This window comes from Eleutherodactylus coqui, chromosome 1 (genome assembly GCF_035609145.1).
Source record: "Eleutherodactylus coqui strain aEleCoq1 chromosome 1, aEleCoq1.hap1, whole genome shotgun sequence".
In the NCBI taxonomy this organism is placed as follows: domain Eukaryota; kingdom Metazoa; phylum Chordata; class Amphibia; order Anura; family Eleutherodactylidae; genus Eleutherodactylus; species Eleutherodactylus coqui.
Window position 1 is genome coordinate 15,957,009 of NC_089837.1, and position 24,734 is coordinate 15,981,742.

Below are 24,734 nucleotides of genomic sequence, written 5' to 3' on the forward strand. Positions count from 1 at the left end.
TGCATACGCAGGGTTAAATAACGTAGAGAAGTGATCAGATAAGCTAGTCATCATCATTTCACTCCTTTTCTGGGAACAACCATGCATGAGACAATCAGAGACCAAAGTATACTCTGATTCATGGGGGTAGGGGGCTGATATCATTAACACAAATTCATATGTCACCCCCCCCCCCCCCCCCCCCCCCCCCCCAGGACACGCAGGTGTACAGTAGAATCACAGAGGTGTTCTCTGCTGTCCCCGTCCCCCCCCCTCCCCCCTGAACACACCAACTGAAAAGTGAAAGCTGTAAATTCACTATTCCTGACCCAACTTCTTTAAGTGCTACTGCCATGCTTTTGGTGTCTTTTCAAAGCCCAGGATTTCAGTAGCGCTGCTTGCACCAAAGCTACAGCTGTGTACAATAGAACGAGCGTCTCCAAAACAGTGATGTCCTTTTCCTGCCGATGGAACAGAGCCGGTCCAAGACTGTTGGGGGGTTAAAAATATGTTTTATTTTACGTTAACGCGGCCATTTTGAGACAGATTCTTTTATTTTATGGACCCGTACCTTCTCAAGTATGGATTGTGGATAGCAGAGCACATTTGGCGCCAACCCCTGAGCCCCCCCCCCCCCCCCCCCCCCCCCCTGCTCTTCAGCGTCAACCTCTGAGCCCCCCCCCCCCCCCCCGCTCTTCAGCGTCTTCTGGAATACTGTCGAGTTTAATAAAATGCATAGGACAATACAGGAGAAGGAAGTGTGACGATGGCGGACGCTGCAGTGGTGGAGTCCACAAAGACACAAGGCCTGACATACAGAGATTTCAGGAGTTTAACCATAAAACAAGAAAAAGAAACAAAAACGAACGGCTAAAAAGACCCAGGCTCATCTCGCCTGCGCTGGGGTGAGAGCAACATGGACCATGGCTGAAGACACGACAGGACAAATGTGGAGGAAAACCCAACCAGACAGAAGTGACTAATGGCTGGACACGGAGGATGACCTGAACAAGGAGGAGGTCCACAGGAAAAAGGTACAAGACTTTCTCCAAATGTCACATTCACCACAAAATAAGTAAAACGGTCCACGGTCGGCTCGGCCTCAGGAGACGTCTGGAGCAAGAAATGTCCAAGAAGACCCAGAAGACCTCGCAGGTACCCATCCGCAGCTAACAAAGTTCAGGGGAAGGAAGAGGCTTGTGTGTCTGATCCCAAAATGTCCACGCCGGTCATTATACCACAACTGGTCCCCATTGCAGGCGTGTGGTCACCCGCTGACTCCTATGGAAGAAGGGTGGAGGAGAGGAGAGAAGCCGATGATCAAGTCACTGTACGCATTGGTTCCCGGTTTAGTGCCTGGAGATCATGGAGACGGCCCAGTCCTTGATGGCCAACGTAGTGTTCTGCAGGAATGTCCAGGATGATTGGGTGATGTTGGATAAGTGGCTCTTTGTGCAGTCCCACGTCACCTCGCCGCTGCGGGGAAATACAGAATGGGATATGTAGTGAGTATACAAAGTCTGCACTTTTTATTTTACATGTTATGTGGTGCCCCCCCATCATTTCGCACTCCGTTCCCCACAATTATAAAGTGACAACAGAACGGGGGGAATATTTCTACATTTTTTAAGAATTAAAAACTACCATTTTACACGGACATCAGTCATCACAGCCTTTGGTACTATGTACTTGTACTATGAGGACTTGCAGGACTGTTGATCATCTCCGAGGTGTTTCTACACCTTGACTGGAGTCACTGGTGGGAAATTCAGCAGATTGGACATAAGACCCCACCGCTCACAATGCAGATCAGAGCTAAAACCAAACCATGAGGAGGACAGAACTGTCTGTAGAGACAGGATTGTGTGGAGGCACACATCTGGGGAAGCTGCAAAACATTTCTGCTGCCCTGAAAGTTCCCTAAGAGCCCAGCGGCCCCAATAATACTTACATGGAAGAACAACCAGGACTCCTCCTAGAGCCACTGACCCCCAAACTAAGGGGGTGAAGGGCCTCGGTAAGAGAGGTGACCAAGAGCCCAGCGGCCCCATAATACTTACATGGAACAACAACCAGGACTCCTCCTAGAGCCACCGACCCCAAACTAAGGGGGTGAAGGGTCTTGTAAGAGAGGAGACCAAGAGCCCAGCGGCCCCCATAATACTTACATGGAAGAACAACCAGGACTCTTCCTAGAGCCGCTGACCCACGAGACTAAGGGGGTGAAGGGCCTCGGTAAGAGAGGAGACCAAGAGCCCAGCGGCCCCCATAATACTTACATGAAAAAGAAGAACAACCAGGACTCCTCCTAGAGCCGCTGACCCACCAAACTAAGGGGGTGAAGGGCCTCGGTAAGAGAGGAGACCAAGAGCCCAGCGGCCCCGATGATACTTACATGGAAGAACAACCAGGACTTCTCCTAGAGCCACTGACCCCCAAACTAAGGGGGTGAAGGGCCTCGGTAAGAGAGGAGACCAAGAGTCCAGCGGCCCCCATAATACTTACATGAAAAAGAAGAACAACCAGGACTCTTCCTAGAGCCGCTGACCCACGAGACTAAGGGGGTGAAGGGCCTCGGTAAGAGAGGAGACCAAGAGCCCAGCGGCCCCCATAATACTTACATGGAAGAACAACCAGGACTCCTCCTAGAGCCGCTGACCCACCAGACTAAGGGGGTGAAGGGCCTCGGTAAGAGAGGAGACCAAGAGTCCAGCGGCCCCGATCCAACCTGACAGAGGGCAAAAAAAAACCAAATCCAAGAGCGTAAACCTTGTGGCATCACCCCGAAGAGGACTGGAGGCTGGAATGGCTGTGAGTACCGAGTACGGGCGGGGTACTGCTGTCACTGATGGATGCTGTGAGTACCGAGTACGGGGCCGGGATACTGCTGTCACTGATGGATGGGAGGCATCCAGCTTATTTTTAAATTCCAAAGGTTTATCCCGTTCTGTTGTCACTTTGTCATTATGGGGTACAGAGTGCAGAATGTGGGGGATGGGGAGGGGAAGGGGAAGGAAAGGAGGGGGACGGGGAGGGGAAGGGGAAGGAAAGGAGGGGACGGGGAGGGGAAGGGGAAGGAGGGGGACGGGGAGGGGAAGGGGAAGGAGGGGGACGGGGAGGGGAAGGGGAAGGAGGGGGACGGGGAGGGGAAGGAGGGGGAGGGGGAACGGGGAGGGGGAGGGGAAGACAACATGACATGTAAAAACCTGAGAGGGTGTGCAGACTGACTAGATTACATGCCATCTAACCGCCGAGGGGTTATCACACTGGCGAGGTTCTATGCAGTCAGCCATTACTGCCCTGCTATAAGATCCAGGCCACGGACGCTGCATCCGCAGTTATATCACCCCCCGGTCAGCAGAGGGCGTCACAGCGCCAGGAACCAAGAACAGCCAGAAACCGCGCACAACGCAATTAGTAGGTTTCTGATGAGTCCCACACTGAACGGCCCCTTTATTAGAGACCCCCATCTAGCAGCGTCAGACCTCCTTTGGCCTTCAGATCCGCAGCAGATCATTGCGGTGTAGATTCCATTAGGAGGTGAAATCCTCCTGCAGAAATATCGGCCCCTGCGGACAGGAAGCTTCTTGTAGTTGCTGTAGACCAGCTGACAGGAAGGGGTCAGCGATTCATGCTGCTTGCACCAAATTCTGACTCCCATCAGCAGACATCTGGCTCCATCTGACCAGGAGATGTTTTCCCGCTGCTCAGTGATACACGTTTTGCGCTCTTTTACCCGCTGGAGTCTCATCTTTCTGGTGGTGGAGCTGGTCCCCCGCTGTTATACCACCCGTGCGGAGGAACGGCGAGTTGTGCGTTCGGACACGTTAGTTGGAGCCCCAGCGTTGTATTCAGCTGACTGTGCAGCCTGTTGGTCAGAACGATTCCTGACATCCTCCTCCGACCCCTTTCAGTGATGAGTTGTTTCCGTCCGCAGGATCCCCTTCCGCTGGAGGTTTTCCCCAATCGCGCCATTCTCGGTATACTCTTCACACCGTTGCATGAGAAAACCCCCCGTGGTTGGCAGTGAGCCCCGGCTAGTCTATCCCCGATGACCGGCCTCGTTGGAAGTCGCTCCGATCGCTGGATCTTCCACCTAATGTGGATTCACACTGAAACTGATCCGCGGAAAACTCATCACGTGATTTTATCCCGCACTCCGGGGTCACGGGGAGAATGTCTCCCAACTGTGATCAAGTCGGGGCGTCTAGTAAAGGGACCATTCAGTGTAAATCAGAGGCAGAAATGCAGCATGCTGAGAAGAATCTGTAGGTCTGTCCATCCTGAGCTTCCTGGTTCATGAAGAGAGTGCCAGAGCTATAGACACTTCTACAGACCAAGTAGGGCAGGAGGTTTCCCCCACAAACCGCATTATGTAGGGCTCCATCCAACCAAGTGTCAGTCTACAGTGATGTTCTGGCATTCTATTCGTGAACCAGGCAATAGTTTTAGGTATGAAGCGCGTTGTGCGATGAATCATGGCATGTCAGTACAATTCCCATAAGGCATCCCCCCCATGGGGCGGCCACTTGTGGCCATCACTAATGCCCTACATTACAGCGGTGCAGGGTACCTACTTGCAGGAGTCCACATACTGCTGCCACGCCTGCTGGAGCGCGGCCGCACAGGACTGCATGGTGGGCAGGACGTAACCGTGGTAGAGGAGCAGCAGCAGATCTCGCAGCGCCGCCAGCAGCCGGTAGACGCAGTCCGGAATCTGGGACTGGAGCTGTCGGGACAAACGCATGGAAACCACTGAGAGCGCCACAGAGAGGCAGCGGGCGCCGCGCAGAACACCGCCGGCGCAGAACACCGCCGGCGCAGAACACCGCCGGCGCAGAACACCGCCGGCGCAGAACACCGCCGGCGCAGAACACCGCCGGCGCAGAACTGGTTCAAAACGCTGCGCCTAGTAATCTCATTTAACCCCTCAGTGACGCGGCATGTGCCCCTTAACCCCTTAGTGACCAGCCTAGTATCTTAACCCCTTACCGACCAGCCTCGTATGTACCTTAACCCCATACTGACCAGCACTAGTATGTACCTTAACCCCTTAGTGACCAGCCCAGTATGTACCTTAACCCCTTAGTGACCAGCCCTAGTATGTACCTTAACCCCTTACTGACCAGCCCTAGTATGTACCTTAACCCCTTACCGACGCGCCTCGTATGTACCTTAACCCCTTGATGACCAGCCTAGTATGTACCTTAACCACTTGGTGACCAGCCTAGTATGTACCTTAACCACTTGGTGACCAGCCCTAGTATGTACCTTAACCCCTTGGTGACCAGCCCTAGTATGTACCTTAACCCCTTGGTGACCAGCCCTAGTATGTACCTTAACCCCTTGGTGACCAGGCCTAGTATGTACCTTAACCCCTTACTGACCAGCCCTAGTATGTACCTTAACCCCTTGGTGACCAGCCTAGTATGTACCTTAACCCCTTGGTGACCAGGCCTAGTATGTACCTTAACCCCTTACTGACCAGCCCTAGTATGTACCGTAACCCCTTGGTGACCAGGCCTAGTATGTACCTTAACCCCATAGTGACCAGCCTAGTATGTACCTTAACCCCTTAGTGACCAGCCTGTTTTGGACATGATCATCTTCATAAGCTATAACCTCATTTCCCCGCGGCCGTATGAGCGCTGCTCTGTGTGTGGTGAGTTGTAGTCTCTGTTGGTACCATTTTTTGGGTAAATGGGATTTATCGTAGAACTTTAGTAATTTTTTTCTCGAGGGCAGCGAGATATTCTGTCATTGTTAATAAAATAACCCCCCCATGACTGCTGCCCCTGCAGCGGGACTGACAGGAGACGTTTTTCTGCAGCTTGGAAAGATTACGACCAAAATTAGATCTATATTTTCCCCCTTTTTGCACAATAGAAAAAAATAAATATTAAAATGTTTTTGCATCGCTGCATTCCAAGTGACTTGTCCATCTCCCCGTGGGCGGAGCTCAGCGGCGCCGCTCTGGTGTACAGTGTGTGCTGAGCCTGGGTGGGTTTTATACAGTTTGTCATACGGCATAATGAGGGCGTTCAATTTCTTGTCCGGGTCGATACAGAAGCGGCGGCACCAAACGTGAGGCCTTATCTCTTTTCGTAAATGGAGGGAAAGTGAGCAAAAAGGGTTTTTTTTTGCCAGATTTGTTCTGCCTCTGAAGGGGCTTGAACCTGCAATGCTAGGATGGCACTGATAATATACTGCACTACTTCTGCAATACCTTATCGCTAATCCTAGAGCTCATATCCCTGCGGTAGACCCAGGTTATATAAAGCCCGACTGATCTCACCATTTGATTCTTAATGCATGAGGCGGCAGTGAACCCTCCTGCGACTGTATACCTGCTGCGTATTTATGTGAACCCACAGCCTTTAATAGGCACGTTGTCCGCGGAAACGGGAACAAAAGTAATAATCCGCTCCTCTGAATGCGCCAGCGCACATCTGTGGGGTTCATTCCCTCCGCATTACGGAACACATCCATGTGAATGAGCCCCACGTGAAGCCTCCTCCGCTGCGCCATCACCACCTGGGTAATATCCACCCCACTTACCCATTCTATAAACCCGGGCAGGTTGTCCCTCAGGTAGGTCAGCTGCGTGGAGCATTTCTGGGCCACCAGTACAAGTCCGTCCCGGCTCTTCTCACAGACCGTCTCCAGAACTGGTCCCAGCACCTCCACCGCCTGCGCGTAGTACACCGGCACATTGCGCTCCGCCCAGCTGTGGGGTCACAGGGATGGCTGTTAGTGTGCAGGTCCAGGAGGCACCCGGGGCGGCACAGGAGAGCGACTTACCTGAGACACTGCTGACAGAAGTACGAGCCTTGGCTCCATGCCTGCTGGGAGAGACTCATGAGCCCCGTCTGCCGCAGCGCGCCGGCCGTGGAGGAAGCTGGCAACGGGAAGCAGAGAGCGTTCATTAATCCCCGCCTGTGACAGACGTCCGGTCATGTCTGGGGCCGCACAGCTGCAGTGTCGTGTCAGCAGCAGCCACTGATCATCACTGACCTTGGAAGGATCCGTGCGTCCGAACGTCGTGGATGACAAATCCTGATGTGAACACAAGAGCGACCAGGAAAATCCGGAACCAGGGAACTCCTCGCCCCTTCATCTTCCTCAGCAGCGCCTGCAGACAACAGCAGAGCGGGATGTTAATATACAGGGAACACCAGCAGAATAGTGAGTGCAGCTCTGGAGTATAATACAGAATGTAACTCAGGATCAGTACAGGATAAGTGTACACAGTTACTCCACCAGCAGAATAGTGAGTGCAGCTCTGGAGTATAATACAGGATGTAACTCAGGATCAGTACAGGATAAGTAATGTATGTACACAGTGACTCCACCAGCAGAATAGTGAGTGCAGCTCTGGGGTATAATACAGGATGTAACTCAGGATCAGTACAGGATAAGTCATGTATGTACACAGTGACTCCACCAGCAGAATAGTGAGTGCAGCTCTGGAGTATAATACAGGATGTAACTCAGGATCAGTACAGGATAAGTAATATATGTACACAGTGACTCCACCAGCAGAATAGTGAGTGCAGCTCTGGAGTATAATACAGGATGTAACTCAGGAGCAGTACAGGATAAGTAATGTATGTACACAGTGACTCCACCAGCAGAATAGTGAGTGCAGCTCTGGAGTATAATACAGGATGTAACTCAGGAGCAGTATAGGATAAGTAATGTATGTACACAGTGACTCCCCCAGCAGAATAGTGAGTGCAGCTCTGGAGTATAATACAGGATGTAACTCAGGATCAGTACAGGATAAGTAATGTATGTACACAGTGACTCCACCAGCAGAATAATGAGTGCAGCTCTGGAGTATAATACAGGATGTAACTCAGGAGCAGTATAGGATAAGTAATGTATGTACACAGTGACTCCACCAGCAGAATAGTGAGTGCAGCTCTGGAGTATAATACAGGATGTAACTCAGGAGCAGTGCAGGATAAGTAATGTATGTACACAGTGACTCCACCAGCAGAATAGTGAGTGCAGCTCTGCAGTATAATACAGGATGTAACTCAGGAGCAGTACAGGATAAGTAATATATGTACACAGTGACTCCACCAGCAGAATAGTGAGTGCAGCTCTGGAGTATAATACAGGATGTAACTCAGGATCATTACAGGATAAGTAATGTATGTACACAGTGACTCCACCAGCAGAATAGTGAGTGCAGCTCTGGGGTATAATACAGGATGTAACTCAGGATCAGTACAGGATAAGTAATGTATGTACACAGTGACTCCAGCAGCAGAATAGTGAGTGCAGCTCTGGGGTATAATACAGGATGTAACTCAGGATCAGTGCAGGATAAGTAATGTATGTACACAGTGACTCCACCAGCAGAATAGTGAGTGCAGCTCTGGGGTATAATACAGGATGTAACTCAGGAGCAGTACAGGATAAGTAATGTATGTACACAGTGACTTCACCAGCAGAATAGTGAGTGCAGCTCTGGAGTATAATACAGGATGTAACTCAGGAGCAGTACAGGATAAGTAATGTATGTACACAGTGACTCCACCAGCAGAATAGTGAGTGCAGCTCTGGAGTATAATACAGGATGTAACTCAGGAGCAGTACAGGATAAGTAATGTATGTACACAGTGACTCCACCAGCAGAATAGTGAGTGCAGCTCTGGTGTATAATACAAGATGTAACTCAGGATCAGTACAGGATAAGTAATGTATATACACAGTGACTCCACCAGCAGAATAGTGAGTGCAGCTCTGGGGTATAATACAGGATGTAACTCAGGATCAGTACAGGATAAGTAATGTATGTATACAGTGACTCCACCAGCAGAATAGTGAGCGCAGCTCTGGAGTATAATACAGGATGTAACTCAGGATCAGTACAAGATTAGTAATGTATGTACACAGTGACTCCACCAGCAGAATAGTGAGTGCAGCTCTGGGGTATAATACAGGATGTAACTCAGGATCAGTACAGGATAAGTAATGTGAGTACACAGTGACTCCACCAGCAGAATAGTGAGTGCAGCTCTGGAGTATACTACAGGATAAGTAATATATGTACACAGTGACTCCACCAGCAGAATAGTAAGCGCAGCTCTGGGGTATAATACAGGATGTAACTCAGGATCAGTACAGGATAAGTAATGTATGTACACAGTGACTCCACCAGCAGAATAGTGAGTGCAGCTCTGGCGTATACTACAGGATAAGTAATGTATGTACACAGTGACTCCACCAGCAGAATAGTGAGTGCAGCTCTGGGGTATAATACAGGATGTAACTCAGGATCAGTACAGGATAAGTAATGTGAGTACACAGTGACTCCACCAGCAGAATAGTGAGTGCAGCTCTGGAGTATACTACAGGATAAGTAATATATGTACACAGTGACTCCACCAGCAGAATAGTAAGCGCAGCTCTGGGGTATAATACAGGATGTAACTCAGGATCAGTACAGGATAAGTAATGTATGTACACAGTGACTCCACCAGCAGAATAGTGAGTGCAGCTCTGGCGTATACTACAGGATAAGTAATGTATGTACACAGTGACTCCACCAGCAGAATAGTGAGTGCAGCTCTGGGGTATAATACAGGATGTAACTCAGGATCAGTACAGGATAAGTAATGTATGTACACAGTGACTCCACCAGCAGAATAGTGAGTGCAGCTCTGGAGTATAATACAGGATGTAACTCAGGAGCAGTACAGGATAAGTAATGTATGTACACAGTGACTCCACCAGCAGAATAGTGAGTGCAGCTCTGGAGTATAATACAGGATGTAACTCAGGAGCAGTACAGGATAAGTAATGTATGTATACAGTGACTCCACCAGCAGAATAGTGAGCGCAGCTCTGGAGTATAATACAGGATGTAACTCAGGATCAGTACAAGATTAGTAATGTATGTACACAGTGACTCCACCAGCAGAATAGTGAGTGCAGCTCTGGGGTATAATACAGGATGTAACTCAGGATCAGTACAGGATAAGTAATGTGAGTACACAGTGACTCCACCAGCAGAATAGTGAGTGCAGCTCTGGAGTATACTACAGGATAAGTAATGTATGTACACAGTGACTCCACCAGCAGAATAGTAAGTGCAGCTCTGGGGTATAATACAGGATGTAACTCAGGATCAGTACAGGATAAGTAATGTATGTACACAGTGACTCCACCAGCAGAATAGTAAGCGCAGCTCTGGGGTATAATACAGGATGTAACTCAGGAGCAGTACAGGATAAGTAATGCATGTACACAGTGACTCCACCAGCAGAATAGTGAGCGCAGCTCTGGGGTATAATACAGGATGTAACTCAGGATCAGTACAGGATAAGTAATGTATGTACACAGTGACTCCACCAGCAGAATAGTGAGCGCAGCTCTGGAATATAATACAGGATGTAACTCAGGAGCAGTACAGGATAAGTAATGTATGTACACAGTGACTCCACCAGCAGAATAGTGAGTGCGGCTCTGGAGTATAATACAGGATAACTAATGTATGTACACAGTAACAAGCTGCAGCACTTATATTACAGCCACATCACTAATGAAGCTGTGTCACAACTGATGTGCTGGAGAGGGTTTGGGTCTCTCCCGAGATGGAAGCAGCAGGGATCAGCGCTCATGAATCTTCTCCTCTTCCCCAAGCAGTAGCTGACCTCCCCTTACTAACACGCTCACCGGCGCCCTCACCTGACACGCAGACTCACAAAGCTCCAGCTCCTTTGAATTTGGTGATTTTGTGGCGAATTCCTCATTGGTGACGCGGAATGACTGCACCGTCTCCCTCACCGACTTCCTCATCTGAAAGTAATGCAGAGGGACAAGCGGCGGCGTCACAACTCGTCATCAACCCCTTTACTTTACTCTGACCAATAACTAAATCACATTGTAGTCATAGACAACATCACTGCGGGAGCCTTGAAGAGGTTAAAAATACCCATACGGAGATAACGGCAGCGAAGGCCGGGGTCACAGCCGCGTGATATACATGCAATATACACACGCGGGATACACGGTGAATGGAGTCAAGGAGAGCAGACCGACTGTCACTCCTCCACTCACACTTCAGTATATTCACTGTGTAGAATACGTGCGTAATAACACACCAGCATGTTCTATTTTACTGCGTATTACCCATATACAGCCCAATTGTTCTCTATGGGTGCGCAATAAACGCAAAAAAATACGCAATTACATTGCGTACGTGAAATCTGAAAAAAAAAAACCACGTCAGACTGCTCATGACGGTGTGTGCGAGATACGCTGTCAGACGCAATGAAACAACACTGCGATACGCTGCCTCACACAGCGCTAAAGAACTGCGTTATATACCTGCTCTGGCCCAAGGCTTATAACAATCCCACAGATAGATGAATACATGGCGCATGGAAACCGAGGGTTAACTCACCGCCTTAGAAGTGCCGTCCCAGGATCTGACCAGATGCTGCAGAAGCAAACTGAGAAAACAAAGTGGTGGAGAATGCGGTCACAGATCCGATAGCGAGACGCCTGCTGGCCTCGGGCGAGGGCGATATCGGCAATGGACAGGTCTTTACGGGGTGGAGCGGGACGACCACAAGCCTCTATGGGGTGGAGCAGGAGGGGGGCGGCACAAGCCTCTACAGGGTGGGTGGAGCAGGAGGGGGGGGGGGCGGCACAAGCCTCTACAGGGTGGGTGGAGCAGGAGGGGGGGGGGGGGGGGTCGGCACAAGCCTCTACAGGGTGGGTGGAGCCTCAGATGAAGTGTAAAAGTGTGCGTCACTCATTTTACAAGTATTGAAAGCCCCAGAACACAAGATACCCCACACATATTTGAACCATGAAGATTTGTCTGAAGTGACACCCCCCACCACAGTGGCCCCAGTGGTAATATTGACACCGCAATCCGCCCCCCTTCCCAATGGCCCCAGTACTAATAGTGACCCCCCCCCCCTAACAGTGGCCCGGGTAGTAATAGTGACCCCCCCTAACAGTGGCCCGGGTAGTAATAGTAACCCCCCCTAACAGTGGCCCGGGTAGTAATAGTAACCCCCCCTAACAGTGGCCCGGGTAGTAATAGTAACCCCCCTAACAGTGGCCCGGGTAGTAATAGTAACCCCCCTAACAGTGGCCCGGGTAGTAATAGTAACCCCCCTAACAGTGGCCCGGGTGGTAATAGTAACCCCCCCCCTAACAGTGGCCCGGGTAGTAATAGTAACCCCCCCTAACAGTGGCCCGGGTAGTAATAGTAACCCCTCCTAACAGTGGCCCGGGTAGTAATAGTAACCCCCCTAACAGTGGCCCGGGTAGTAATAGTAACCCCCCCTAACAGTGGCCCGGGTGGTAATAGTAACCCCCGCCCCCCCCAACAGTGGCTCGGGTGGTAATAGTAACCCCCCTAACAGTGGCCCGGGTGGTAATAGTAACCCCCCCCCCCTAACAGTGGCCCGGGTGGTAATAGTAACCCCCCCCCTAACAGTGGCCCGGGTGGTAATAGTAACCCCCCCCCTAACAGTGGCCCGGGTAGTAATAGTAACCCCCCCTAACAGTGGCCCGGGTAGTAATAGTAACCCCCCTAACAGTGGCCCGGGTAGTAATAGTAACCCCCCCTAACAGTGGCCCGGGTGGTAATAGTAACCCCCCCTAACAGTGGCCCGGGTGGTAATAGTAACCCCCCCTAACAGTGGCCCGGGTGGTAATAGTAACCCCCCCTAACAGTGGCCCGGGTGGTAATAGTAACCCCCCCTAACAGTGGCCCGGGTGGTAATAGTAACCCCCCCTAACAGTGGCCCGGGTGGTAATAGTAACCCCCCCTAACAGTGGCCCGGGTGGTAATAGTAACCCCCCTAACAGTGGCCCGGGTGGTAATAGTAACCCCCCTAACAGTGGCCCGGGTGGTAATAGTAACCCCCCTAACAGTGGCCCGGGTGGTAATAGTAACCCCCCTAACAGTGGCCCGGGTGGTAATAGTAACCCCCCTAACAGTGGCCCGGGTGGTAATAGTAACCCCCCTAACAGTGGCCCGGGTGGTAATAGTAACCCCCCTAACAGTGGCCCGGGTGGTAATAGTAACCCCCCTAACAGTGGCCCGGGTGGTAATAGTAACCCCCCTAACAGTGGCCCGGGTGGTAATAGTAACCCCCCTAACAGTGGCCCGGGTGGTAATAGTAACCCCCCTAACAGTGGCCCGGGTGGTAATAGTAACCCCCCTAACAGTGGCCCGGGTGGTAATAGTAACCCCCCTAACAGTGGCCCGGGTGGTAATAGTAACCCCCCTAACAGTGGCCCGGGTGGTAATAGTAACCCCCCTAACAGTGGCCCGGGTGGTAATAGTAACCCCCCTAACAGTGGCCCGGGTGGTAATAGTAACCCCCCTAACAGTGGCCCGGGTGGTAATAGTAACCCCCCTAACAGTGGCCCGGGTGGTAATAGTAACCCCCCTAACAGTGGCCCGGGTGGTAATAGTAACCCCCCTAACAGTGGCCCGGGTGGTAATAGTAACCCCCCTAACAGTGGCCCGGGTGGTAATAGTAACCCCCCTAACAGTGGCCCGGGTGGTAATAGTAACCCCCCTAACAGTGGCCCGGGTGGTAATAGTAACCCCCCTAACAGTGGCCCGGGTGGTAATAGTAACCCCCCTAACAGTGGCCCGGGTGGTAATAGTAACCCCCCTAACAGTGGCCCGGGTGGTAATAGTAACCCCCCTAACAGTGGCCCGGGTGGTAATAGTAACCCCCCTAACAGTGGCCCGGGTGGTAATAGTAACCCCCCTAACAGTGGCCCGGGTGGTAATAGTAACCCCCCTAACAGTGGCCCGGGTGGTAATAGTAACCCCCCTAACAGTGGCCCGGGTAGTAATAGTAACCCCCCTAACAGTGGCCCGGGTAGTAATAGTAACCCCCCTAACAGTGGCCCGGGTAGTAATAGTAACCCCCCTAACAGTGGCCCGGGTAGTAATAGTAACCCCCCTAACAGTGGCCCGGGTAGTAATAGTAACCCCCGTAACAGTGGCCCGGGTAGTAATAGTAACCCTCCCCCCCCTACCATAGTAGCCCCAGTAGTAAAAAAAATAAATAAATAAATAAATCTTGGTATTTGTATAGCGCCAACTTATTACGCAGCGCTTTCAGCTAATTTTTATTTATTACCCCCCACCAAACTGGGTTCTCATTTTACCGACCTCGAGAGGATGGAAGGCTGAGTCAACCTTGAGCCGGCTACCTGAATCATGTGGGGATTGAACATGCAACCTTCAGGTCGTAGGCAAGAGCTTACACTCTGCACCACACAAGGCTCCTAGTAGTAATAGTGATCCACCCATAGTTGACTAAGAATGAACAGTGACCCCCAACAGTGGCTCCAGGGGTGATAGCGACCCCTACAGTAGCCCCAGTAGCAATAGTGATCCTTCCATAGTTGCCCACGTAGTAACAGTGACTCCATTAGTGGCCCCAGTAATAAGTGACCCCCACAGTAGCCCCAGTAGTAAGTGACCCCCACAGTAGCCCCAGTATTAAGTGACCCCCACAGTAGCTCCAGTAGTAACAGTGACCCCATTAGTGGCCCCAGGGTTAAGATGAGGGAGAGGTGAGGGGTTACAATGATTACAGCAGCAATGGCTACCGGACCGGAACTGTAGAGCAATTCAGTTAATGTTTGTCGGGTTGTCGCCCATCCGGCGCACAGATGCCAATTCTATAATACGCTTTGGCCGGGCAGCCTGAGGCAGCAGTATCAGGGCTCCTCACGGTAGGGGCGCCCATATAGGGTGCATTAACGTCACCAGCGGTGGGTCCACTTACCTGGACTGTGATAAGTGCTTGGTGTACAGCTGCCTCCACACGCTGAAGCTGAGGGGGTCCAGTCTCAGACATTCGGAGAGACTGTGGAGAAGCTGTAGAATAAAGCAGAGGAGTCACTGCTGTCCTTGCCCTGCGTGCCGCTCATCGGGGGGCTCGGGGCTTCGTACCTCTTTCTTCATGACACCCGGACAGTTTGGGGTTGCTCTGGACAGGAAGGAAGGGAAGTAGGTGTGCAGCGTGCTCTCGGGGGTCGCTCCAAACGCCAGAACCTTCAGCCGGGGGTACAAGTCTCGTAGCTGTTCCTGCTGGCTGTACAGTAACAAGCAGCACATTAACCACTGAACGCAATACCAAGCCCGGCCACTGCAACCTGGACAGTGCTATCTGCTTCCGGCTCTGTCCGTACTGACAATGAGCCGTCAATCAGTTGATTGGTGGAGATCCCCAGCGATGGACTCCAGCTGATCATCTATTGACGCCCTATCCTGAGGGCGGGTCATCAGTAGTCCGAGAACTGCTTTAACCCCTTCCCGACATTCACCGTACATTTACAGCACATGTATCTGTGCATGGAGCGGGACTGGGAGATGGGCCTGCTACATACATGGCAGGTATCAGCCAATCTGTGGCAGCTGGCACCCGCCGCGATCCACATTCACGTTAATGACTTTTAAAAGCCCCAATCGCTATTTGGGGATCCTGAACGCCCCCCCCCCACCACCAGCTGCAGCAGGAAGGTGTTAATTAACAGGTGGACTCAGAGCCTTAACTACACCCCAGGCCGCCATGGAACTGATAGGTCACGGGGGTTGGCCGCTAGGGTTACAGGCTGAGGGCCCCCTGCATGATGGGACAATAAATGGCTCGGATCAGAGCCATTCTTCCAGAGTCTCAGGTGGCAAAGGCAGCTCAACTACCCAGCCCTCTCCACACACCGTCACCTGGCATCCACCGTGCGGGTACAGCGGATGCCGGCAACAGGTTGTCCAGAGTTAGAAAAACATGGCTGCTTCCTTCCAATCACAGCAGCCATGTTTTTCTAATTGCCTTTTTAAAGAGGATAACTTGCCCACAGCTCCCCCAGTGGTGGAGGACTAATGGGACAACTGCATGTTCTGCCACACACAACTCTAATGGTTAACATCATGTGAGGGGTTAAAGCGACCCTCCAGGCCAGGGCAAAGAAAGATGGCCGCATCGCTTCTCTGACTACCAGATGCACACCCAACATTAGCAAGCCTCATTAGTCGCAGCCACTGCTGCCCGCGACTGACAAGAGCCGGCCAGTCAGAGCAGTGCGTAGGGCCTCAGACCACCAATGTATACGAAAACAGGGTGGGCATCAGGTAGTCAGAGAACCACTGCGGCCATCTTTGTCTGTCCAGGACCGGAGTGTCGCTTTAAGTCTCCGTCACATCGCACCTCCTCGATCAGCCGCACCCAACGCTGCGGTAACGGTCAGCAGCCGGTAGTACCGCGGACAGGTGCCGCATCGGTTCATGCCCGGATTGTCTCGCAGCACAGAACTCGTACGTGAAAATCACCCGTGTGAACACAGCCTAAGGGCGTTATTTGCTGCGTGCCAGCCGCGAGAGACACGCAGCAGGTATGCAGTGACATCGTGTACTCGCCATGTGCCGCCAGTCGCCGTGTTGGCATGGCGAATATGCTGCAATATTTTGCCCAATCTGTATGAGCGGCAGCATGGCAGCCTACAGGAGACTGGCACAGCGCATTACCAGGTGCCCACGTGAGCCCGGCCTAAGGCAATGAATTCACAGGGGGTGCCGACAAAGCCACACAGTAGTAAGTGTAAGGACACGCTACCAGCAGGGGGCGCCAGAGAGATATCAGCACTGCCCCCACCAAACCAACCTGGCAGACAGCGAATTGTTGGGCATGAACGCGAAGTCCAGCAGCGGGAAGAAGTCCTTGGGTCCAATCATGCCGAAGCCTTTGGTGAGATTAGAGTGCAGCCTGCGGGAGGAAGCAGAGGGATCACAGGTCTGAAAATGGTCCCGGTAGGCAGAGAAGTACTACAACTCCCAGCACTGCAGGTGCACTCACAGCAGGAGGCGCTCCAGGTAGGTGATGGCGTAGGGCGAGAGAGCCTTGATCCCCAGCACTGGAAGCATGAGGCCGAGCCACACTGCAAGTAATAGAAGGAAAGCGGCGTGACCCCAGAGTACCAGCCGGCCAGGGGGGGCGCCGCACCCCAACAGCGCTCTGCGCACCCACCTTTCAGTCCCTCCGTCAGGTCAGCGTATCCCGGCTGTCCCACAACCCACATCATGGCGAGGCATCTTACCGGCCGGTTCTGCTGATCCCGCAGCATCTCCAGGTACTGCGGAGGAGAGGGGGGGGGGGGTCGGTGAATACTGCTACAGGCACATGAGACCACCCCGCCCGCGCCGGACACCCCGCCCGCGCCGGACACCCCGCCCGCGCCGGACACCCCCGCCCGCGCCGGACACCCCCGCCCGCGCCGGACACCCCCGCCCGCGCCGGACACCCCCGCCCGCGCCGGACACCCCCGCCCGCGCCAACAGTTTGGGGAGATCTTCATTTCCACTTTCTCTCAGCCACCATTCTTTATCTCTCGGCGGCGCGGCCGTGTGAGCGCTTGCTGCGTGGCGAGACGCAGTTTTTATGGGTACCATTTGGGGCACATACGGGATCTTGTAGCATTTTAACTGCATTATTTGGGGGCAAAGTGAACAAAAACAATTAGAATAGTTTTGGCTCCTAAACCTTAGAGTGCCCGCTGAGGGGGATATGAAGGAACAGCGCCCCCCGCAGCATACGAGTCGCTGCGGGAATATCAAACACGGCGTGTGTAAAGAACTCTCTTAAACAAAGAGTGGAAAGTGGACAAAAGGTTGGGTTTAACAGGCTTTTTTTTAATGCCCCTGCAGGCGAGCCTATAACTATGATAATACACCGCAGTACCTCTATACTGCAATGCATTATCACTATTCACAGCATTCATAGGCCGTGGCACCATCATCTGGCACGGGTTTGCCATGCAGCCCATAATGGAGGGCCGATGACATCAGAGGTAGGGCTTTCCATCTGTGAAGTCGTTACACACTGCAATCAACATTGATCATGGCATGCAATGGGTTAACAGCGAGGATCAGCGCTCACACTTAAAGGAGATGTCCCGAGGCAGCAAGTGGGTCTATACACTTCTGTATGGCCATAATAATGCACTTTGTAATGTACATTGTGCATTAATTATGAGCCATACAGAAGTTATAAAAAGTTTTATACTTACCTGCTCCGTTGCTAGCGTCCTCGTCTCCATGGTGCCGACTAATTTTCGGCCTCCGATGGCCAAATTAGCCGCGCTTGCGCAGTCCGGGTCTTCTGCGGTCTTCAATGGGGCCGCTCGTGCAGAAGGCCGGCTCCGTGTAGCTCCGCCCCGTCACGTGCCGATTCCAGCCAATCAGGAGGCTGGAATCGGCAATGGACCGCACAGAAGCCCTGCGGTCCACGGAGACAGAGGATCCCGGCGGCCATCTTCAGCAGGTGAGTATGAAGACGCCGGACCGCCGGGATTCAGGTAAGCGCTGTGCGGGTTGTTTTTTTAAACCCTGCAGCGGGGTTGTCTCGCGCCGAACGGGGGGGGGGGGGGTTTAAAAAAAAAAAAAAACCCGTTTCGGCGCGGGACAACCCCTTTAACCCTGCTGGCCGTCAGTCCCGCCTAACGCCTGATGTGGATGGCGCAGGCTCAGCGTCTCAGGACACAAGTTTATGGACGGGAGCTTATGTCCTTGAATGGGAAGGGTTAAAGAGCGGTGTATCTGGGGGCCCGGGGGCCATAAAGGGACGGGTACTGCAGTGTATTATCGGACCAATCACAGTATCAGGTTACGGTCCTCTGGGGGCAAAAAGGTAAGAATAGATCTAGTAAAAAAATGTATGAAAATAAAAAAAAAAGAAACAAAAACTTTAGCGCTCTTCTGCTTTCTTTTCGGTATCAGCAACCGTCAGTAATGACCGGCGCGATAAACGGGGGGAGGGGGGGGGGGGGGGGGGAAGGATACAGGAGGGGAAAGTGTGTAAAGGGGAAAGTGATTCTGCAAAGGTGGCAAAACCTGGAAGCCACATAGCGGGGGCGCTGTAACCGGGTTTAACCCCCTAATGCCCCGTCAGGGGGGTTCAGGGGTTTGTATGGATTGGGGGGGGCTGCTCCATCCAATCCAGGGTCGGCTGACAGCCGCCCACAACAGGCACAGTCAGCGCTCATGCTGATCGTTGCTGTTAACCGTTTAAATGCTGCCATTCATTCTGACCGCATCGACGGCAAAACAAAGTTACAGCTTTTGAGAAGTGGAGATAAAAATCCCCCCCCCCCCACCAGGAGCAACGGGGCGGCGTCCTCAAGGGGTAATGGAACCTTAAATATATTCTGTGCTCCAGTAAGAAGGTTATTCCAGTTATGCTTTACAGTCCAGGAGGGAACTTGTATAATACACTGCAATACTCCTGTACTGGTCAGCGGATTAAGCCCCGCCCACTGAAGGGGCCTAACAGACTTCTATACGGGGAGACCACTGTTAAGCCCCAGACTGCACAGCAAAAGGGAGCCCCTTCTGTCAGCCCCGCCCACAACAGCCACGGGCTGGTAGCCCCGCCCACAACAGCCGCTCATTATTACCTTCTTCAAATTAAAGGTTACAGCTTTGGGCTTGTCCAGCAGAACCGCCTGGATGCAGATCCGGTAGCCATGGACCGATTCCGAAGCTTAGAGAAGAAAAGTACATATATTACATGATCCTACATGAGCCCCACCCCCACCTCCACACCCCTAGCCCCACCCCCACATCCACACCCCTAGCCCCACCCCCAGAGCCCCACCTCCACACCTCTAGCCCCACCCACAGCCCCACCTCCACATCCCAAGCCCCACCCCCACAGCCCTAGCCCCACCCCCACCCCTCTAGCCCCACCCCCACCTCCACCTCCACAACCCTAGCCCCACCTCCACACCCCTAACCCTTCCACAGCTCCATTCACCTCCATAGCGGTTTCCATGATAGTCACTCACTAGCGCCCCCGCTCTGTGCTGCAGGGTAGAAGACATCGTGTTTCCAGCAGACACTGAACAGTCTGCTGAGATTAAACACAACATCTTCCACAACGCAACACAGCAGAGACATCTAGGTGCAGCTCTGGATGTGGTTTAAGTAGAAGACAAACACACAAGAAGTAACATACACGGAGGTGTTAGCCCCGCCCACGCACAGTCACAGCCCCGCCCACGCACAGTCAGCCCCGCCCACGCACAGTCAGCCCCGCCCACGCACAGTCAGCCCCGCCCACGCACAGTTACCTGTGGTTTTGTCCAGCTCCTGCACCATTGAGAATATGCAGTGCTCCACAAACATCTCCAGCATGGAGGGCGCCTTCACCAGCAGCGAGCGGATGACGCCCTTCAGCTCCTTGCTGACCGCGCAGTAGGGGTAATCTGGGCGGAGAGAAGACGGCGTTATAACATACAGACTGTAGGACCTCCGACCGCACTGCGGCCCTGCCAGCTCACGTATCTAACCTCATAGTGATGGGCGTCATCTGTGCTTCACTGAAGCCGGACAGAGGGGTCATTGATCGCGAGAAGGGCCACGGCCGCCGCGCAGGCCTCCCCGCCGCGAGGGGGCCACGGCCGCCGCGCAGGCCTTCCCGCCGCGAGGGGGCCACGGCCGCCGCGCAGGCCTCGCCGCCGCGAGGGGGCCACGGCCGCCGCGCAGGCCTCGCCGCCGCAGACCTCTCCGCTACGGCCGATCCCCGCTGGGACCGCGGTGCTGATAGTATTGGGTCTCCCCTGCACTACATGAATGGTCTCCCCCTACAGACAGCACACCACTAACCGTGGGGAGCGGTGGGTCGGCACCGGCTCGTCTTTGGGGGTCTGCAGCTTCTCGTTCAGGTAGCCCGCCAGATCCTTCAGCCAGATTTGGGGGTTCTCCGGAAACATGTTCTGACTCTTCTCCATCTCCCTCTGAAGCTCCGCCAGGTCCAGCTGGAGGGACACAGAGACCACGACGGCTTATAGCACCCAACACACCACACTGCTACTCCAGTCACAGCCAAAGCTGCACTGACAAATCTGCTGGCTTCAGCCTGTTACTGGACGAACGCGTGCCGAAACCACCTGTGATCCCATAATGCATCGCTGCATCAGACCACCGACTGCTACCAGCAGGATGACCGCAGAATTGTGAGTGCAGCTCCGGATGTGACTGGAGTATTATACCTAATGCAATAACAGGACGGTACACGCAGCTCTGGATGCAACTGGAGTATTATACAAGATGCAGCGGCAGGACAGCACGCGCAGCTCTGGATGTGACTGGAGTATTTTACAAGATGCAACGGCAGGACGGCACGCGCAGCTCTGGATGTGACTGGAGTATTTTACATGATGCAACGGCAGGACAGCACGCGCAGCTCTGGATGTGACTGGAGTATAATACAAGATGCAACGGCAGGACGGCACAGGCAGCTCTGGATGTGACTGGAGTATTATACAAGATGCAACGGCAGGACGGCACAGGCAGCTCTGGATGTGACTGGAGTATTATTGATGCAACGGCAGGACGGCACAGGCAGCTCTGGATGTGACTGGAGTATTATTGATGCAACGGCAGGACGCCACAGGCAGCTCTGGATGTGACTGGAGTATTATTGATGCAATGGCAGGGCGACACACGCAGCTCTGGATGTGACTGGAGTATTATTGATGCAACGGCAGGACGCCACATGCAGCTCTGGATGTGACTGGATCAGGCTACGCTCACACAGTGGAATCAGACATGGAATTCTCTGCACAGGCTTCGCCAGTAAACCCACAGCATAAACCGGTGGCAGCTCTGGTTGGGATTAGTGCACACATGTAGCTCCAAGCGTGCACAATCTGTGCGTGATGCGCTTCCGTGAGACGTGTCAGCTCTTGCCGATGATCGCGTGGAAAGGCGTCAAATAATCCACATTGACAGAGCGCTCAGATCCAAGACCACAGCTGCTGCAGAACAGCGCAGAAAACTCCACGTTGGGATCTGCCAGATGAACGCGGCCTTATAATGGAAGCTGCAACAGCAAAAGTATAGACGCAGCTCTGGGTGTGACTAGAGTATCAAATATCATGCAACGCTAAAATTGTGAGTGAGGTTTGAACGGAGCTCTGGATGTGACTGGAGTATAGAGCAGGAGTGTGAATGCAGCTTTGGAAGTGAATAGAGTATCAGGTCTAATGTAATAGTAGGACTAACACACAGCTCTTCATGTGACAGCAGTATGAGACACGGCTTTACACCAGGACTGCAGCTCTGGATGTGACTAGAGTACAGAGTAGATGGCTGTATATTGAGGGCACTCACCGCCCGCAGCGCCTCCTCTAGACTGGCATGCTTCTTTGGGCCCAACGAGGCGTTCCCCCCGGAAGGCATCTTCTTGGCGCTCTTACTGGGCTGCTGTGGCTTCTTGGGGTTGGGGGGCTCCGAGCTGCGGGGGGGAACCTGCTCCTTGTTCTGCTTCTTCATCAGCTTCTCGAAGCCCTGCTCATAGACCGACGGCTGGATGGGGACTGCAAGACACAAGGCAAGGGGTCATCAGTCAGCAGACGTCTCAAGACAAGGAGTGGAATCAGTGAGGAGACGCCTCCGAGCCCCCCGCCCCTCCGTGCCACATTGTGTAAAGGGAAAGTGGGAGAAAAGTAATCGGAGCAACCAGTCAGTGACAAGCGGAGGACTACAACGCCCAGCAGTGACAGCCCCCCACATGATAGCCGGAGGACTACAACGCCCAGCAGTGACAGCCCCCCACATGATAGCCGGAGGACTACAACGCCCAACAGTGACAGCCCCCCCCCATGATACCCAGAGGACTACAACTCCCAGCAGTGACCCCCCCCCCCCATGATACCCAGAGGACTACAACTCCCAGCAGTGACAGCCCCCTCCCATGATACCCAGAGGACTACAACTCCCAGCAATGACAGCCCCCTCCCATGATACCCAGAGGACTACAACTCCCAGCAATGACAGCCCCCTCCCATGATACCCAGAGGACTACAACTCCCAGCAATGACAGCCCCCTCCCATGATACCCAGAGGACTACAACTCCCAGCAATGACAGCCCCCTCCCATGATACCCAGAGGACTACAACTCCCAGCAATGACAGCCCCCTCCCATGATACCCAGAGGACTACAACTCCCAGCAATGACAGCCCCCTCCCATGATACCCAGAGGACTACAACTCCCAGCAATGACAGCCCCCTCCCATGATACCCAGAGGACTACAACTCCCAGCAATGACAGCCCCCTCCCATGATACCCAGAGGACTACAACTCCCAGCAATGACAGCCCCCTCCCATGATACCCAGAGGACTACAACTCCCAGCAATGACAGCCCCCTCCCATGATACCCAGAGGACTACAACTCCCAGCAATGACACCCCCCTCCCATGATACCCAGAGGACTACAACTCCCAGCAATGACACCCCCCTCCCATGATACCCAGAGGACTACAACTCCCAGCAATGACACCCCCCTCCCATGATACCCAGAGGACTACAACTCCCAGCAATGACACCCCCCTCCCATGATACCCAGAGGACTACAACTCCCAGCAATGACACCCCCCTCCCATGATACCCAGAGGACTACAACTCCCAGCAATGACACCCCCCTCCCATGATACCCAGAGGACTACAACTCCCAGCAATGACACCCCCCCACACACACACACGATACCCAGAGGACTACAACTCCCAGCAATGACACCCCCCTCCCATGATACCCAGAGGACTACAACTCCCAGCAATGACACCCCCCTCCCATGATACCCAGAGGACTACAACTCCCAGCAATGACACCCCCCTCCCATGATACCCAGAGGACTACAACTCCCAGCAGTGACACCCCCCCCCCCATGATACCCAGAGGACTACAACTCCCAGCAATGACACCCCCCTCCCATGATACCCAGAGGACTACAACTCCCAGCAGTGACACCCCCCCCCCCCCCCATGATACCCAGAGGACTACAACTCCCAGCAGTGACCCCCCCCCATGATACCCGGAGGACTACAACTCCCAGCAGTGACACCCCTTCCCCCATGATACCCAGAGGACTACAACTCCCAGCAGTGACACCCCTTCCCCCATGATACCCGGAGGACTACAACTCCCAGCAGTGACACCCCCCCCCCCACGATACCCGGAGGACTACAACTCCCAGCAGTGACACCCCTTCCCCCATGATACCCGGAGGGCTACAACTCCCAGCAGTGCCCCCCCCATGATACCCGGAGGACTACAACTCCCAGCAGTGACACCCCTTCCCCCATGATACCCGGAGGACTACAACTCCCAGCAGTGACACCCCTTCCCCCATGATACCCAGAGGACTACAACTCCCAGCAGTGACACCCCCCCATGATACCCAGAGGACTACAACTCCCAGCAATGACACCCCCCCATGATACCCAGAGGACTACAACTCCCAGCAGTGACACCCCCCCCCACGATACCCGGAGGACTACAACTCCCAGCAGTGACCCCCCCAAATGATAGCCGGAGGACTACAACTCCCAGCAGTGACCCCCCCTCATGATACCCGGAGGACTACAACTCCCAGCAGTGACCCCCCCCACACGATACCCCGAGGACTACAACTCCCAGCAGTGAGACGACTGCCCCCCCCCCCCCCCCCCCTTGGCTCCAGATGGCAGAGAACTACAAGTCCCAGCAGCCCCTTCTCTCACCTCCCGCGGTGATGGCGGCCACGGTCGGCGGCAGGTTGCTCTCTCCCAGCGCTCTCCGCCGGTCTCCATTCTTCTTGCTCTTTCCCACCACTTTCCATTTCCCGTCCCCGGCAGCTGCGGACGCCATGTCTGAGCCCTGCGCTGGCCGCCCGGCGTCACTTCCGGGGAGCCGGGCAGTTAGGCCCCGCC

General features: G+C 53.6%; 1 protein-coding gene across 1 annotated transcript; it reads right to left on the reverse strand.

The window, feature by feature from the left end:
• Positions 1 to 793: 793 nt before the first annotated feature.
• On the reverse strand, positions 794 to 24,717 carry TMEM214 (transmembrane protein 214). Its single transcript, XM_066594388.1, has 17 exons — positions 24,546 to 24,717; positions 22,154 to 22,359; positions 20,651 to 20,796; positions 20,110 to 20,249; positions 19,435 to 19,520; positions 17,010 to 17,115; positions 16,839 to 16,920; positions 16,647 to 16,748; positions 14,939 to 15,080; positions 14,772 to 14,863; positions 11,399 to 11,447; positions 10,681 to 10,791; positions 6,994 to 7,111; positions 6,781 to 6,877; positions 6,538 to 6,706; positions 4,557 to 4,708; positions 794 to 1,455 (listed from the first exon to the last, which is right to left on the reverse strand). The coding sequence occupies exons 1-17, from the start codon at positions 24,670 to 24,672 to the stop codon at positions 1,329 to 1,331; spliced, it is 2,052 nt and encodes a 683-aa protein (XP_066450485.1). The 5' UTR covers positions 24,673 to 24,717; the 3' UTR covers positions 794 to 1,328.
• Positions 24,718 to 24,734: the final 17 nt, after the last annotated feature.

Excerpts from the sequence above, each read along its gene's own strand:
- TMEM214 (XM_066594388.1), bottom strand. The coding sequence starts at position 24,672 with ATGGCGTCCGCAGCTGCCGGGGACGGGAAATGGAAAGTGGTGGGAAAG. Across the intron at positions 15,081-16,646 it reads AACAATTCGCTGTCTGCCAG|CCAGCAGGAACAGCTACGAG; the intron begins GTTGGTTTGGTG and ends GTTACTGTACAG. Across the intron at positions 6,878-6,993 it reads GACGCACGGATCCTTCCAAG|CTTCCTCCACGGCCGGCGCG; the intron begins GTCAGTGATGAT and ends TCCCGTTGCCAG.